This window comes from Syzygium oleosum, unplaced genomic scaffold (assembly GCF_021117445.2).
Source record: "Syzygium oleosum isolate NSW1041296 unplaced genomic scaffold, Sole_v2.1 Sole_v2.10, whole genome shotgun sequence".
NCBI classification, from domain to species: Eukaryota; Viridiplantae; Streptophyta; class Magnoliopsida; order Myrtales; family Myrtaceae; genus Syzygium; species Syzygium oleosum.
Genome location: NW_026607494.1, coordinates 5,336,220 through 5,354,283, shown reverse-complemented (window position 1 = coordinate 5,354,283; position 18,064 = coordinate 5,336,220). Strand labels below are relative to the sequence as shown.

The following is an 18,064-nucleotide window of genomic DNA, read 5'->3' as shown; positions in this document are numbered from 1 at the left end:
CGAAGGAAATATTACATTTTAATTTGACTAAGAAAGTAAAAAAAAATTGCATGTTATAACGCGATATCGCTCGATTAGAGCAACAGCTCTTCTCAACACCATTATATTATTATAAATTATGGGACTGAAAGCATGAGATAATCATAGGCGCATACTTATTAAATGTCTGCTATAGCAAAATTGTGAAAAAAAAAAATTTCCGTGGCAAAGCGGGTATTCAGCTAGTTCCCTCTAAGGCTCTGATTATAAAACAAAATGCGTCTCCACGTAAATCTAATAGAACCGGTCATGTTTATTAGGATTTTGTTAACAAGCGCCCGTTCGAATACTAAAAATTTATTATTTTGAAGATATTATTTTCCTCCTCTAGCGCATGGAAATTAAAAAGATTTCTTTTACTAGGTACGATTAATAAGTCTAGTAGAGACACCAGATAACAAAACCCTATCTATATCAACATGTCACAACAATATCTCTGTCGAGGATAGACTCAAATTTATAAGGAATCGATCATTCTCTTTGCAATGAAATTTTTCTTGCGCTCTCCATTCATTCTACTGCCTGTTTATCAGCCTTGACCATTTCCCTCCTCTCTCTATCTTCATATCATGACTCCTTCGTATTAAATATATTTCCCGCCTTAATATAAAAGTACGTTTGCTAAAATGAAAATACATAAATCACGTGTACTTTGAGATATACTATATAACAAACGCAGCATAACGAGTCAAAATATCACTTTAACGTCTTATTGCATGAGCTGCTCAAAATGATTCATATTATGTTAATATTAGCATTATATAAGACAAATACATTGATGGGAATTTCTCTCTATGCTTAACTATTTATATATAACTTTGAGTTATAAAATTTGTGCAACATTATTTTATTGCACTCACCTAATAATATTCGTCTTGTTTTCACCTGCGCCTCTTTTGTCCCCATCCCACGAAAAGATTCTCCCTTTTTTGGCGTTACGAAGCAAGACTTACCCACCTCTTGACAATAGCGAAAGAGTATAATTTATGCCGAAAGGTTCACGGGCTGTGTTTGTTTGGACCTGAAAAAAAGCCTTTGTCAGAATTCAAAATATTGTTTAAAATTCTAATAATAATATAAAATAATCATATACGGATTCACGTGTCAATATTTAAATGTTGTGGAAAATTTCGTTTCGAACTTAGAAAACGTTGAAACGCGCGAATCACAATATCTAAAGGATTAATATCACGAAAAACCCTAAACTGATATACATGTAATAATTTTATCCTAAACTAATATTTTGATCACTAAAAATCCCAAACCGGTACATTTGTGATAAATTTACCCTCCGTTAATTTCCGTTAAATTGGATTAATACCACAAAAAATCATAAACCGGTACATCCATGAAAAACGAAAAGTAAAACATAAAATTAGCACATTAGTCAATTGCAGCGTGTCATTTAATAAAGCAATTTGACAGTAAAATTTAACGGAAATAAATTGAGGGTAAAATTATCACGGGTGTACCAGTTTGGAGTTTTTTGTGGTCAAAAAATTAGTTTGGGATAAAATTATCACATATATATCAGTTTAGGGTTTTTCATGGTATTAACTCATATCTAAATCAATGAAAGCAAAAAAATCAATCTAGCTAAGCCCTCGATGTGCCGTAATCTCAACTATTCGTATCGCGAGTAGCAAGGAGCAGTTAAAATTGAATTCGAACATTTCGTGACGGGCGTGGGATTTTCTCGATAAGTCCGAAGGAAGTGGCGAACTTCGGTTGTGCCTCTTCTCTACTACCGAGGTGGAAAAGGCCAGACGAGGGCCCCCGCGTGGGCCGGACCACCGCACTTTTTTTAACTTTTCCGCCACTCGTCGGCCCCTGGTCCCCTTTTAAAACGTCCTTTTGCATGCCGACATGGACCGCCATGCCCATGACGTATGCTGAGCTGCGGGGCTCACGTCATCAGCTTCAGGCAAGTGAACCCGATTTTTGGGCCCCCGGGCAAACACATGCTACTTTTGATCTCCTTCCTTAACGAACAAAACGTATTGCTCAATAAGTCAATTTCTTATCGATCAATCTTAATAATGGCGGAAAAAAACACCCTGCTTCGTCTTTTCGATCATACTCTTATTGCGCGGATTGCGGGTGTGATTGCTAGAGGAGACCGCCAACAGCTCATTTGACTCTGCACCAGCAGCTCCCAGCTTACCGCAAAGGTAACCTTGAAGATGGCCAAAATTTCCGGACTTGCATTCTCGGTATGTCGCAACATACGCTCTAGCCTTCACTTGTGCGATGTTTGTCTTCGGATGGTAATTCTATGTGAGGGCTAAATTCTTGGAATCTCGGCGATTGCTCAATTTTTACAGACCAATTTTAATAATTTTAGTACACAAGTCGAAATCCATTCAATTTTCCGAGAGCCCCTCCGTTAGGAATACGCCATTTGGACGATCCAAAAGGTATCTTCTCTCTCTTTCTCCATGCACTAGCTCATGTCGCAGGCTCGAAGGTAGAGTGAATTTATAATTCCGTCCCAACCGTCGCTTTTGTCCGGATCAAAATACTTTAAAATCCATCATCCCCCCCAATACTCGGCTCTGAATAAAGAGGTTTTGGTTAAGCAGGACCCACCACGGGAGCTTCAGATGACCATATCATAAAGTCTCCCCCCAAATCACGCAATAAATAAGAGCTCGTGATGGCACCATGCATGGTGAGATCAACATCAACATGCACTCGAGCCTTCGCTTGTGCAATATTTGTCTTCAGATGGTGGTAATTCTATGCGAGGGCTAACTCCTTGAAATCTCGGGAAGAGAGGGGATTGTAGGGTTGTAAGAGGTGCTCATGTCTTTAGAATCGTCTACCGAGCTTCTTGTAGGGGGGGAGCACCGTCTGCAAACCGTTAAAATCTTAGGGATTACTAAATGGATTCGAGTCTTGTTCGCGGCGGTTAGAGTTGAGAGAGTAAAGTGTGCCAAGTGAAAGGCCAAACCAATATGAATCTGTCTTACAATATCTTCTCTCTCTTTTAACTCTTCTAATATATGTTCGATAGTAGTTACTACACTTGCATAACTGCTCTCCTTTTACAAAAGCACATTCTCACATCTTTCACTAAAAGAGTTTTAATTTTCTTAAAACAACCAATCACCCTTTCTTAGTTGTTGTTTTAGCCATTTCAATTGGTATCGGAGCATGTCACTTGAAATTTTCGAAGTGCTATATTTCAAGAGCAAGAAGATCATTATGGCTCGCATCATAGGAGATGCGAGCAAAATAAATAGGATGAATAGTGGATGTGGAAACCCACCTCATAATATGAACTCCACAAAATCACGATCCTTAAACGATCTCTGTCTGAAAAGCCCAATTCCTCCAAACACATTTTAAGGTGTGTTTAGAGGAAATTGGTGGGTTGGTGGCTTATTTGTCTGAGAGCGAGATGACCTGGGAATATTTTAAGCTCTTCGAGTTCTAGAGGAGGATGAGAGGCTGAGAACGTGAAAGCCCCGGGCGTTGTGCATCTCAAATGAGGAATCAAAGAACATGACCGCTATGAAATTATCCCAATAATAGGAATTTAACTTTGGCAAGGCACTTTAATATGACAAGACTGGAGTTAACCAACAGCTGAACAGGGTCTCGACCATGAAGCCATTTTCCAAAAGTGCTTGACAGAGCACGGTGCCTATCGCACATGGAATCCAGTCCACCATGTTCAAAGACCGAGATAGATGCCAGAAGCACGCACCCCGTATAATCCCAATTGTCTTCTTTAAGGGCTTAGCAATATATCGCGGAGCTTGATAACAAGGTACGAGAAGGACCAACCCGATTAGAACGAGCCGTCGGGGTCGTGTTATTCCTTTCTGAACACGTTCGTTTTGATATTCAATGCTATCGCAGGTGGTCATGGGCCATGGCACTCCCCCATGAGAGCTGTCCTCTTCCTATAGCTCCAACGCGGCAGCCGGGGTCCACTCCCGTTTATAATGCAGACCTGAACGAGCGGCTACAACGCATGTGATGAAACTCACCCTGAAGCCGAGTAGGGTGGTCCAATTGTGGGGATATTGACTGAGTCGTAACAAATGAAGTAAACGGCTGTTGATTTCCTTTCCCTACCATCCTTTCCTCTGGAAAATTGAAAAGGAAGAGAGGACCACGGGGAGCACAAGGTATGTAATTGGAAACTGTCGGCTTTGAAATTTGAGTAGAGGTATGATTGTCATTGATTAGATCCCGAGAGACGGGGCCAAGATTCACAGACGAGCTTCACTGTAGCTAAACGTAATTTAAGCGAGAGTCTTCATAGATATGTTGAGATCGTTTTACACGGTTCATTTGTTAGGTGATATTTTATAATGTTACTGAAAAAAAAACTTATTACATAGTAAATCGATTTTTACAAATCGGTCTTTGATAAGTTTAGTATCTTCTCTCGGAAAAACAACTTTTTTTTTTGGACGGAGTCGGACAAACAAGTTAGAGATAAGTCGAAATCTATTCAATTTTAGATGGCCTTTTCATTAAAAATACATCTACTCAAAATCCATGGCGAGCTCCGCCATGCCGGAGCTGGGCGAGCTCCGCCCTCGCCCAACCATGGCGAGCTCCGCCATGCCAGAGCTGGGCGAGCTCGCCCAGCCATGGCGAGCTCCGCCTCGCCGGCAAGCCTCCCCCCTGGCCGAACAGGCCAGGGGGGAGAAGGAAAAGAAAAAAAAGAAAAAAGGGAAAAAAATTCAAAAAAAATATTAAAATATTGCCAAGTGGACGCCGGCCGACGCCACATCAGCCGGCCGGCGGCCACGTCAGCGCCGGCCGATCAAAAGGACTGAATTGGCTGGTTTGCAAAAGGTTTAGGACTAAATTGGCACAACTGCAAAAGGTTTATGACTTTTTTGGTAATTTTCCCCTTCGGAGAGCTCATGGTTTTAAGCTCAATTCCTAGTCACTCATTGCTCTTAAAAAGACGGAAAAGGGATGAAGAGTAGCGGCATTTACGAACATAACAGAGATTTGTCAACTCATCAATCGAAGACGAAGCAGGTGGAACCAACTTCGGCTCTAGTTTCTTGTCCCTTGTCTGTCCACGTTTTCGGCTTAATAAACACCAATCCTCCGCACCAACACTCTCAACATCCCCAGCCACCAACTTGCTTTTCGATTTCTCCTTTTCTTATTCAATGGTGGGGCCACACTGCATTGCACTCCCTGATTGGAGGGCGCGTGGGGCCGTTGGTCATTTTGTCGAAGATTCCCAGATGAGCTTCACTTAGCAAGGAAGTAATTTAAGTGAGCGTCTTCGTAGATTCGCTCGCTGCTGCAATTGTCTTACACAAGTTAATTTAATTAAGTAATAAATTTGATATTTTCCTCCACGCAAACAAGTCAGAGATAAATCAAAATCCATTCTAATTTCAAATAAGCCGCTCCATTGAGAATACTAGTCATATGGCACGACTCGATCACAAGGGAAGTTCTCTCTCTCTCGTTCTCCACCCAGCCGAGTCCGTCCGCGTGTCACGAAATCATGTCGTTGCGTGCGCACATAAATGAAAAGCGTTTGCAATACATAAATGACGACACCATCGGACTGGTCCCATGTAAAAAAAAATATGAGGGAAAATATATGCGAATGTTATATTATATATAATAATAATAATATATTGGGAAACGTGGAGAAGATTGCGTGGTGGCTGTTCGAGGAATCTTCCTTCGATGGGCGAGGGACCCGCGGACACATTTATTTGCCTTTTGGTCAAAACCACGGACACATTAACTAATCTGACAATTCTATCCGCAAGAAAACAAAAGGGTACCCACCCACACATCGAAAACGTGCTCATTTGACCACGTTGTCCATTTGCCTAAGAAGAAACGGCGAGGGTCATGGTGGACTCCAGAAGGAGCCTAGGAGAAGATCTTCAACCTCTGGAACCCCAGAAAGGAGCCTAAGAGGAGATCCGGCAGTTTTGACATTTTTGTGAGGGAGAGTCAATACAGACAATACAGAAGCAAATGGCTCTGTAAATGGAAAACACCCTGCTTTGTCTTTTAAGAGTCTACTCAAATTGTCTTAAGGTGATATATTATAATGGATTTGTGGCTTGTTTGACGGAGCATCAAATGTTTTAATTCGGAGGCCACGCCACTTGGCTTGTGTTCCCGGCGCAATTGTTCGGGGGACTTGTTGTACTGATTAAGTTTTGTATAGTGAGATTTTGTATGACGCTAATTCAGATCAAGTTTTTTCGAGGAATGCTAGTTTATAATTACCAGCTATGCGTTGATTGCTATGGATTAGTCGAGTGGTTCAAGCAAGGATACACTCAGAGGTAAGTAAATCTTCGGATGAATGAATGAAAATATACTCGCCTGGGTACAGATTGGGTTTCATTTGTTCCTTCCTTGCAGAAGTTTTAAGAGGAGGTCAAGCAGATCGTATATTAGACCACACGAGTACAAGCATGACTCAGCACAACCCTTGCAATAGCTAATTTGTTATCTCGATCTCAAGGGAGCTGATACGGTAACTCAAAAATTACAGTTTTGCACTGCAGCACATCAAGTCAGAGTATCTTGCGCTCCCCAAACTCTCGTACTCATTCAAACTCAGCACTCAGTGCTGTAATCAATAGATTTTATAGATGAAATGTTCACACATGGACGAGGTAGTTTTAAGATCGCCACATCATCAGCAGCCAATGCATTCGGCAACAGATATCAAAAGTGTTTTCAAATGAAACGGCAAGAAAGTTTCTTTCCAAGGGACAATACCCAAAAGACATGAAATTGAAAGAAGGATATTGATGCACAAAAGGTCAATAACAATTTATTCATTTTTTATCCTTTTACAAACGCAAAACATTTTCTACGAGAGAGAGAGACAGACAGAGAGAGTACAAGGACAACTAAAATACCCCAAAGAGTATTGACTCCAAACACTCCATAGAGAAACTCAATTATTGGATAAATAATAAAAGACAGGAATACACCCTGATGTGTAGGAAGAATCAATGGACGAGGGAAGTTACTCAAACTTTTCTTTTTTAGCATGGGCAAGTTGGGTGCGGAGGAGCTCAGCAGCGGCATCGAAGATCTTGAGAGCAAGCTTGACCCCAGTGTGTTTACGAGTCTTGAGTACAAAGTCAGGGTTAAGCCACAATATGTTTGATGCGAGCATCTTGGTGGTTCTGTCAGCAATCTCTTCAGCCGACGGTATTATGAGAGAGTGGGTTTCATAGACACCGGGGACAATCCCACCACCAAACTCGACTCCCTCACGGAAAACTGAGAGGAGCTTCTCATCAGAGCGAGAGTTCTCCATTGTGATGACATCGGCATCCATGTCGATGAATGAGGGGATGATGTCGCGGAAGCAGTAGTAGCGCATGTGAGTGTGGATCTGCCGATCAATAATAGCCACCAAGTGAAATCAGTATACATGGGAAACAGATCTTCCCACATAAAAAAAAGGGGGAAAAGAAAGAAAAAGAAAAAGGAATGGAGCAATGAAGGAACCTGAGTAGTATCCCTGACACCACAGTTAGTGATTCTAAAAGAGTGTACAGCCCAATCCAAGTAGAGAGATTGCTCAGACTTTCTCAGTGGCAGACCCTCTCTCAAAGCTGCCTCATCAATCTGAATAACATTAATCCCTGCCTTCTCGAGATCCTCAACTTCGTCCTTGATGGCCAAGGCAATTTGATAGCAAGTTTCGAACCTGTGAAATATAAAAACTATTATTCTAGTCCCAAAAGAAGAAATAAAAATTATGTTCTTTAATCGATACCATGTACATATGAAATTCACGTTCCTCCGTACCTGGGTTGGTCATTTCGGACAAAGGACCGGTTGAGAATGGTGACAGGGCCTGTAAGCATTCCCTTCATCGGGCGAGTAGTCATGCTCTGGGCTGTGGTGGACCAGAAGACGGTCATTGGCCTGGGGCGGTTCACATCACCATAGATGATGGGTGGTTTCACACAATGATTACCATAAGATTGCACCCACCCGTTAACGGTGAAAGCAAATCCGGACAACTGCTCCCCAAAGTATTCAACTATATCGTTCCTCTGCATTGGATACATCCAGATCAAGATGTTAAAGAAAGAAAACATAGCTCATAAGATGCCACCTATTTATCCGACGTAATCTGTCTTAATTACAATACCAGATTCTAAGACTGTCTCACCTCAGGCTCCCCATGAACCAAGACATCTATGTCAAGCTCCTCTTGAAGCTTGACAACTTTGTTAATTTCGTCCTTGATGGCCTTAACATATTGTTCCTCAGAGATCCTATAACAAAGTGCGGTCAGAGGACCAAGGGGGGTCATAACGAAAAGGATAACAGCCCTGTGTCATATCCATCATATGTCAAATTAGAAAAAGAAAGATCTAGTTTACTCACTTTTTGTCCTCATACTCACGGCGCACTCTTCTGAGTTCCTCGGTCTGAGGGAAGGAGCCAATGGTGGTTGTTGGGATGACTGGAAAATTAAGCTTCTTTTGCTGAGCATCAAGTCTAGCACTCACAGTTGTGGCACGGCGATGATCAGAGCCCCTCAAAGCAGCAGCCTGAGAGAGACGAGAATATCGAGCTCAAGACATCAGTAACATCATTTAATTGGTAGCATTGGAACGAAAAAAAGATGTGGAGTAACTAAGCAGAGGAATGCATTAAAAAAAAACTAAGAAGAGGAACATACAGCCTTTTGGACAGCTTCGTTTGTGACTCTTGGAGAGGACTTTCTTGAGGCCTGAGCAGCAGCATTAGCTGAGAAGAATGCCTGAAAACAGAGCCATCGGCTCGGCAGTAAGAATTGAAATATCCTCTCACGACATTAGAGTAATAAATACTTTGGAAATTGAACATTATGGTTAACAGACACCCTATACGTGCTAGTTAACAGGCCTAATTTAAATTAAGAGCTTTGCATCCTAGTGACCATATTTACCCGGTTGCTGCCATATGTATATGTAGCTCTGTACAGCCAGTAATTAAAGAGACCCACCACAAGGTAACCCCATTGGTTTCTGCTGAAGAGAATTCGGAATAGAGTAGAAGCAACTAATTCTAGAAAATAAGCTAACAATATGGATTACCACTGTTAAGGCTACCTAGTAGCAACAATGACTGTGGGCATCTTATGCTGCTTTTCAGCATCATCTTTAACAAAAAGATAACAAACCGTACCTCATCCGTTTCTCCAGCCACTGCCTTGGCTAAGGCATTGACTTCAACGACCTTCTGAGCAGCAAATGCAAGCCATGACTTGATTTCCTTATCCAACTTGGTCTCATAAACTAGGTCAACAGGAGTGTGCAAAAGAGAGCAGGAGGTGGAGACCACAAGTTTGTCTGCAGATAAATGAGGAATTTCAGATATCAACTAAAGGATACATGAAAAACAGATCTTCAAAACACATATGCAGAAAGTAGTACCTTTTCCCACAATGCTCTCGAGAGCATGGAGGGTAACGAGTGATCCAGCAAGATCATTGGCCCAGATGTTCTTCCCATCAACAACTCCAGCAAAGAGATACTTGCCTGTGGGGAAACCGCCCTTGATTAAATCAAGGGTCTTGGTCCCACGGACCAAATCAAATCCAAATCCAGCGACACCCTTCAAGGATGTAAGAACTTTATATGCCTCGGCAGGAACGTCAGCAAAATAGGTTTCGACGACAACATTCAAGCCAGAAAGACATGATTCTAGTTCCGAGTACGCTTCAGTGAATGCTTGCAGTTCGTGAGAATCAAGATCAGTCACAAGGGCGGGTTCATCAAACTGAATCCATGAAGCGCCAGCAGCCTTCAGTTCGGAGACGACTTCCCTGAATGGCTTATCATTGGTCAGGAAACGTAATCAAAACACGAGCAAATGAAAACTGCTAGACAGGAGTTGTTAACATCTTACCTGTAGATGGGAAGTATTTTTTTGAGAAGGAACAGAAGAGAGAAGGTCTTCTCAACACCCTTTGCAGGCTTGGATAGCAGCAGATAGGACACCGGGCCAATAAGTACCGGAACAGTGTCTACTCCGAGCTGGGAATTAGCAAATAAATTCAAAAGGCGGATACCTTTAAAATCATGCTAAGATTATGCAACGGCACAAGGAAGACGAAAATGTATGAGCTGATAAAGATATTCGAAAAACAAACAAGTAACTACAAACAACGAAAGAGTCAGAATTTTGTCGTCGCTGTCGACGAGGACGAGCGCCGAGGGCGGGGGAGCTCGATCGAGATTTAAGGCTGGGCTTGGCCTCGGATCAGCCGCGAACGAGGTCTAGCGAGGCAAGCGGCGGCCTGAGCTGGTCTGCAGGAGCGTCGACGACCGTCGTTGAACCCGGGTCGAGCGTTGCAGACGCTGGGAGTTGGGAGAGGGGAGGGTCAGGGGATGGTCGGGCAGATCCGAGGCTTTCGGCGGTTGCCATCGAGATCGGAGGTGGGTCGTGGGGTTGGCGGCGGCTGGGAAAGTAGTGAGACGGAAAAGGGAGGGAGGAGAGAGCAAATCGCATTGGGGAAAACATGAAATGGACTTTTTGGAACATTTCTTTAAAGGGGCCGCTATTTCCACTCCTCGGTTTACGGTCCCCACTTGTTTGTTTCACGCATTTGGATGATTAGCCTCACGTGCGATGTAGTCATCCAAAAACTCTGCAAGAAACCTGACAAAACCCCCCACGACCATAATCACTGATCAGAAATCACGATGACACATCAGATACCCAGAAGAAGAAGAAAGCCATGGCCTATTTCTCCCACCTTTTCGACACCGACGACTCCGCAGCGGAAGACCTCATTTCTTAGACCAAGGACCTCTGCGTCCACGAGCAAATGGCAGCCATCAAACTGCTCCTCCTTTGCCGCCGACGACTTCCCTCTTGCCCTCCGACCTCGAGCCCCGTCTCCGCGAGCTCAAATCCCTCCCTCTCTCCAAACCCCAAACAACGCTCCACAATTCGAGCAATCGCAAGACGAAGTCGGCGTTTGAAGGAGAGACTCGGCCTAAACCGGACGAGAAACCGGAGGATTGGCTTACTACTATTCGTGGGATTGTCCGGCAATTTTCTCGCCGCCGAAGCGGAAATTGCCATCGGAAGTCCACCACGACGTCCGATCCAGTCTCTTCACCGGCGGGTTCTTCTGATTCGCGGAGGAAGTGGAAGTCGAAGTCGAAGCACCATCGCCGTCGCCCCGAGAGGATAGGCCGCGAGGCGCAAAAGATTCGCGCGGATGGCGACGAGGATGATGATGATGAGCGGCAGCGCTTCGAGGACCGGCAGCAAAGAGGTGGAGAGGGGCGGAGATTACGCTGGCCCAAATGCGTGAAACGAAGAAGAGTGTGGGGACTGTGGGACCCACCTTGAGTTTGGTTTTGCCATTTTCAAGTTCTAACGGTGTCGTCAGGCAAACGGAACAATGAAAAAGTGGAACCCATGAAAGATAATACTTCGACCAAAAAAAACAAAGAACGATAATACGGTCAAAACACCGAAATAGGACGGGTCTCGGCTCAAGAGGGAAGAGGGAGTGCAAAGAGCGACACCGGTGAAGAGGGAGTGCAAAGAGCGACACCGGGTCTCGGCTCAAGAGGGAAGAGGGAGTGCAAAGAGCGACACCGGTGAAGAGGGAGTGCAAAGAGCGACACCGGTGAAGAGGGAGTGCAAACAGCGACACCGGGTCTCGGCTCAAGAGGGAAGAGGGAGTGCAAAGAGCGACACCGGGTCTCGGCTCAAGAGTGAAGAGGGAGTGCAAAGAGCGACACCGGTGAAGAGGGAGTGCAAACAGCGACACCGGGTCTCGGCTCAAGAGTGAAGAGGGAGTGCAAAGAGCGACACCGGGTCTCGGCTCACGAGTGAAGAGGGAGTGCAAAGAGCGACACCGGTGAAGAGGGAGTGCAAAGAGCGACACCGGGTCTCGGCTCAAGAGGGAAGAGGGAGTGCAAAGAGCGACACCGGGTCTCGGCTCACGAGTGAAGAGGGAGTGCAAAGAGCGACACCGGGTCTCGGCTCAAGAGTGAAGAGGGAGTGCAAAGAGCGACACCGGTGAAGAGGGAGTGCAAAGAGCGACACCGGGTCTCGGCTCAAGAGTGAAGAGGGAGTGCAAAGAGCGACACCGGTGAAGGGGGAGTGCAAAGAGCGACACCGGGTCTCGGCTCAAGAGTGAAGAGGGAGTGCAAAGAGCGACACCGGTGAAGAGGGAGTGCAAAGAGCGACATCGGGTCTCGGCTCAAGAGGGAAGAGGGAGTGCAAAGAGCGACACCGGGTCTCGGCTCAAGAGTGAAGAGGGAGTGCAAAGAGCGACACCGGTGAAGAGGGAGTGCAAAGAGCGACACCGGGTCTCGGCTCAAGAGGGAAGAGGGAGTGCAAAGAGCGACACCGGTGAAGAGGGAGTGCAAAGAGCGACACCGGGTCTCGGCTCAAGAGTGAAGAGGGAGTGCAAAGAGCGACACCCCCCCCAAAAAAAAAGAGCCGATAGCCCGACGCGATCCGACCTGATTCGTTATCCAGTTCGGGTTGCATGCGGATCGGGTTTTGGATCAGGTCACATAAAACATAAAAAAAACCCAATTCGATCCCAAAAAAAAAAAAGGAAGAAGAAAGGATAGAACCCAATGGAACGGGCAGCTGAGACAGCAAGAACGAAGAAATAATAAGAACCAGCGTTTTTTACCTTCTTGGCCTCCTTGTGCTCGGCGACAGCCTTGTGAGAAGCGTAAGAGAAGTTGACACCCAATTCAGGCACGATGTAGTGGCTAGACCAAAAAATGAGAGATGGATGGGGTTAAGTTAAACATCAGAAGACAAAAACGATTTACTGGCGCTTTTGTCTGAGAACCATAGCACTTACTAGTTGGTGTCGAACCACTTGGCCATTTCCATGGCAGGGACGGAGGCGTTCCCTCTGGCCATCGAGAAGTACACATCGAACCCGATCTCGCTGCCGTCCCAACCATATCTAGGAGGAACAGCACCAAGCATCGCGGTGGTGTCGAGCACCTGATCAAAGTATGAGAAGGTGTTGCTGGGAATGTACTTGATGCCGGTATCGGCCATCTGCTTCCAGATGGATGACATAAGACCAGCCGCAACTTTCTGCAAGTCCTCTGCACTGCTCTTTCCATCCCAGAACGATTCGAGGGCGAACTTGAGCTCCCTCCTGGGGCCCATGCGAGGATATCCAGCGACGTGGGACGCCATTTCTCTGCATCATCGTACAAACATCAACTACAGGTAAGCAACGTAGTGGAACTCACTCAGTTACCCAGTCTAAGAATGGAGAAATGCGAGCGATGCACGGATCCCACCTTGGTGGTGACTGAACCGGGGAACGAGACAGAACTGTAGTCTGTTGCAGTGACGAGAGTGCGAGGGACAGAAGGGAGAAAAGAGAGAACTGGGCGAGAAAAATGTCGTAGGGGATGGTGTTATTTATAGAGGCGTGCATGGTCAAGGTACCGGACCAGGCAAGTTAACACCAAAGATCAGATCTTTGGTGTTAATAGGTAACGCCCGTTATCTCTTATCGTTATCTCTCTTTTCCACGGGTACTTGCCTGGTCCGGTACCTTGACCATGCACGCCTCTATATCTTGGTTCTAATAGGTAATGGGCCCCGGACCAAAGTTCCTTTCCACGGAAAGAATTACATGCCCCGGCTCACCCTTTTTCCACGGGCTATTCTTTAAGAGTAGCAATTTTGGTATTTTGCTATTCTTTTTTTTTGTTTTTGGTCAGAAATTTTTTTGCTATTCTTGTGACCGCAAGAATGGGAATGTAACATCCCTGGGCTCACCCCTTTTTGGACAGTCTAATTCCAAAAAAAAAAAAACGTAAATTTTATTGAATAATAATTTTGACTCGAACTTTTTTATCTCATAAAAAATCATCAATTTTAATTTAAATCACAAATCTTGCCCGAATAATTTGAACATTTTACATCACGGGAGCCAAATTTAAGACTCGAATAAAAGTTGGTACTTTTTATTAAGATAAAAAAAAATTCGAATCAGAATTGTCATTCAAAATAAAATTTATTCTTTTTTTTTTAAATTAGCCCATTTTTTCGACCTGAGGGATGCGGGTGAAAAAGGGCAAGGACTTTTGAAAAAAAAAAAGGAAAAAGAAAAGGGTGAAAAGGGTGAACCGAGTATGCAGCAAACCATCCAGAGGTCGACACGTGGCAATCCGGACCCACCTTCCGATTCCTTTCTCTCTCCCCCCGCCCCCTCTGCTCCGTTGCTTTTCCGTTTATTGGACGTTATCTCTCTCTCCCTCTCTCTCCAAGTTCACGACTCCGCCGCTCGCTCTCTCCCTGCCTCCTCACGATCAAAACTCACAGCTCTGCTTCCTCTCCGTCCCCTTGCTGCTCCAGTAACAATCCGAGTACACCACCCGGCGCTACACCGCAGATTGCAGGCTGGTTTTTAAGGAATCCCTCCTCCTCGATGAATTTAACCCCATTTTGTTGGCCCCCACAAACACATTCTATCCTGCCCTTATCTCCATTACCCAACCAAAATGGCCGGGTGTTTTCAAGTAACAAATGGTATTTTAATCTCCTTCCTTAATGAACAAAACGTACGGCTCAATACATCAATTTTTTGTTGATCAATCTTAATAATGGAAAAACACCCCTTGCTTTGTCTTTTAAGAGTATACTCTAATTCCGCAGATTGCAGGTATGATTGCTAGAGAAGACGGTCAACGGCTCATTTGACTCCGGAAACAGCTCCCAACTAACGCCTTTGAAGATTGAAGGCCTATATAAGCAGATCAAAGGTAACTTCGAAGATGGCCGGAAATTCTGGACTTGCATTCTCACTATGTCGCGGCATACGCTCTAGCCTTCGCTTGTGCGATGTTTGTCTTCAGATGGTAATTCTATGCGAGGGCTAAAATTCTTGAAATCTAGGAGGAGAGGGGATTGTAGGGTTGTAAGAGGTGCTTGCACTTGTAGAGTCGTCATCTGAGCTTCTTATAGTGGGAGCACCGTCTACAAACCGTAAAATCTCGGCAATTACCTGATGGATTCAAGTCTTGTTCATGTCTGTTAGAGTTGAGAGAGTAAATTGTGTCAAGTGAAAGGCTGAACCACCATGAATTCATCTTGAAATATTTTCTATCTCTTAGAAGTTACTACATCTGCATAATTAATCTCCTTTGATATACAACCAATCACCCCTTTTTGATTGTTGTTTTAGCCATATCAATTGGTATCAAAGCATCTTGCTCAAGTTTTTGAAGTGCTATATTTCAAGAGCAAGTGGCTCACATCATAGGAGCATCGTCCAATGAAGACAATCCATTTCTAGACCACACATTTTCGATCGTACATTCCATGGATTTCATTGCATCCACGATCCACCGAATCTTTTTCTCTTTCTTGTCTGTTCGAGATCCCATTGATTGTTTTTATACATGTCATGACTTAATGCCATGTGGGATTTGGATCAATCTTTTGACATAGTCCGTGATTGCTCCACATCCATCTTCTATATAATATATATTTATATATGTGTGTGTGAACACGACGCAAACCCAAAAAGAAAATTTTCGTCATAAACACTAGACGGCAAAGAATATAATCAAACTCCATAGCCAATGCGAAGACGAACTATAGCTGCATCTTGTCGCATGCTTCGCAATATCGTGGTTCAACTCAATCAATATAGGCAACACCGTTTAGGAGATTTGCGATAGAAACATTAAAAATTGTTGGGACGATAATAGAATCATGTTTAGGCGAAGTATGGAACCTTTGGTAAGATAAATCGTTGTCGCGACCCTCTCGACACGAGGGTCCAGGGAAATGATGGATTTAGAGGTAATGTCAAATTGGTGACCAACGATTTTCAATCTACGCGGGCTCTTCCAAATCCTTATCTCGCGCAACGTTGGGATTTTCATTTTAATTCAATTAACCCTATGAGAATTCTATATGAGGAGTCGCCACTAGCCAATTGCAGTCGGCTAGAAACGAAGCTAACCAACCAAAGATCTAGGGTCGGGGATTTGATTACATTAGTTATCTAACTAGTGTCCTTTCAGCACCTAAACTTGATTGATGGTCAGCTAAGATGTCCATGCAGTCCTTTATCAAATTATGAATCTTAAGGTTTCAGTCTGCTAAGAATCAACATAGTATTTTTGCGTTTATTATGTTCCTAGTGTGTGACCTAAGCATCTAACTAGGCTAAACAAAATATGAGACTCAATCAAGGAAATGACATAGAAGAACAAAAACAAACACGTCAAAGGCGACAATAAACGGGAGAGTAAAAAGCAAAGTGTGGTAAAGTGACCCGATACAAGTCGGGCAAAAAATATAATATGGCCCGATTATTAAGCCACGTGACAGCAGCCCCATGAGCTTAGTTCAAATCAATTATAAGCCTATCCCTAACTCAAAAGGCAAAATACTTAACCGAAGGAAATATCACTAAACGGAATCAAGGAGAAAGCATGAATCCCCTAAATGCCATTCTAATCTAAATGCAATGCAATTCTATTTTTGTTTTTGTCATTTACTTTTTTTTGTTCAGAAAAACATGCTTGACCTAAACATCTATTTCTAAGGTGGAAGGCGACAATGTATAAAGATGTTTCGTATTTCTCAAGATACACACTAATCGCGCGGTGTAAAGGACAGATGAAATAAAGAAAATGACCACAAATACCCAAACACGAAAAGTAATATGCGAAAATGAGAATCCTGACCAACCTACCATCATCAAAAGACTGGAGAGTATGATGCACCCAACGCCCAAACCCTTTAAACAAACCAAAATGCTAGACTTTCATAGGCCCGATCCCTTCAACATCAACATGCCCCTAATTATACTACCAATCAAAACCTCAGATACCCCATGGGACAGATTTACACGTAACTACCTGAACTGCGAATGCGATGAGATCCATGACTGGCCACATGGTTTATGGCGGAGGCTTATAGTTATGGTCGGCGACGGTGATCATAGGGCAGCCATTGTACGGCGGCTATGACTTGTAATGTTAATGAACAAAATGCGTTGCTCGATAAATTAATTTTATGGACCAATCTTAATAAGTTTAATATTTTCCTCCAAACAAACAAGTTAGAGATAAATCAAAATCCATTCAAATTTCGTAAAACCGCTCCCTCATCTCTCTCTTTCTCCACTCAGCCTTGTCCGTATGCGTCGCGAAAGCATGTCCGTATGCCTCGCGAAAGTTGGGCATTCAACGTGCAAGGTGTCGGGCGAAGCTGTCCCTTGACAAGGGACCCACCAAATCCAACTCAGCGAGTAAAAGAAGGTGTACGCAACTAACACATCATAGAAACATGCTGATTTTGACCACGCATGTGCAGCCTAAGAAACGGCGACAATCATCTTACAGCACCGAAGCCCCAGACACAGACAGGAGCCTAAGAGAAGATCGGGCAGTTTCGACATTTTTGTGAGGGCAATTCAGAGCGTCGACGACTACGTAGAAGCAAAAGGCTCTGTTAATGGAAAACACCCCGCTTTGTCCTTTTAGAGCGTGTTTAGCAATAGGCCAAACAGTAATTATTTCTATTTTTTTGTTTCTAGAATCAGTTTTAAAAAAGAAATCCGTTTGGTAAATTTTTATTTCCGGACACAAATTAGAACAGAATTAGTTTTGGAACAGAATCAAGAAGCAAAAAAAGTTATTTCTTGATTATGAGAACAAGAATCAGAAATGGAAAATAATTTTTTTTTTCTTCTTCTTCTTCCTGGCCTGTGGCCGGCCGTCGGCGAGGGCGGCACTCGCCCAAGCCGCGACGCCCTCGTCAGCCCTAGCCTGTGGCCAGTCGCTGGCACCGGTGACCTAGCCCTAGCTAATGAAGGAGAAAAAAAAGAAAATAAAAAGAAAGAAATATTAACAAATTCAAAATATTATTAATAAAAAGAAATTTTGTGCAGTTACCAAACGCATTTCTATTCTTTTGCTATTTCAAGAATAGAAATTTTGTGCAGTTACCAAATGCATTTCTATTCTTTTGCTATTTCAAGAATAGAAATTTTGAGCAGTTACCAAACACCTTCAAA

The 18,064-nt window shown here is 43.7% G+C and overlaps 1 protein-coding gene and 1 long non-coding RNA gene across 3 annotated transcripts in view; one reads left to right on the top strand and one right to left on the bottom strand.

The window, feature by feature from the left end:
- Positions 1 to 4,453: 4,453 nt before the first annotated feature.
- LOC130139059 (uncharacterized) overlaps positions 4,454 to 18,064 on the top strand; it is a 42,949-nt gene continuing 29,338 nt past the window's right edge. The window contains exon 1 of the long non-coding RNA XR_008817312.1: positions 4,454 to 4,471. This is a non-coding gene — a long non-coding RNA (uncharacterized LOC130139059). The remainder of the gene's footprint in view (positions 4,472 to 18,064) is intronic.
- On the bottom strand, positions 6,814 to 13,227 carry LOC115662604 (5-methyltetrahydropteroyltriglutamate--homocysteine methyltransferase-like). 2 transcript variants are annotated; one of them, XM_056315263.1, is made up of 11 exons: positions 12,863 to 13,227; positions 12,686 to 12,767; positions 9,925 to 10,052; positions 9,450 to 9,841; positions 9,202 to 9,365; positions 8,714 to 8,794; positions 8,416 to 8,582; positions 8,198 to 8,303; positions 7,828 to 8,078; positions 7,525 to 7,726; positions 6,814 to 7,408 (listed from the first exon to the last, which is right to left on the bottom strand). In XM_056315263.1, the coding sequence occupies exons 1-11, from the start codon at positions 13,210 to 13,212 to the stop codon at positions 7,034 to 7,036; spliced, it is 2,298 nt and encodes a 765-aa protein (XP_056171238.1). In that variant the 5' UTR covers positions 13,213 to 13,227; the 3' UTR covers positions 6,814 to 7,033. The 2 variants fall into 2 exon arrangements, with proteins under 2 accessions (XP_056171238.1, XP_056171237.1); XM_056315262.1 differs by lacking the exons at positions 12,686 to 12,767; positions 12,863 to 13,227 and adding exons at positions 10,549 to 10,677; positions 10,775 to 11,300.

What these genes read in the sequence shown, in the direction of transcription:
- LOC115662604 (XM_056315263.1), bottom strand. Translation starts at nt 13,212, where the DNA reads ATGGCGTCCCACGTCGCTGGATATCCTCGCATGGGCCCCAGGAGGGAG. An exon ending in AGCACAAGGAGGCCAAGAAG is followed by an intron (nt 10,053 to 12,685) that starts GTAAAAAACGCT and finishes GCTAATTCCCAG; the next exon opens with CTCGGAGTAGACACTGTTCC. An exon ending in CGTGAGTATGAGGACAAAAA is followed by an intron (nt 8,304 to 8,415) that starts GTGAGTAAACTA and finishes ACTTTGTTATAG; the next exon opens with GATCTCTGAGGAACAATATG.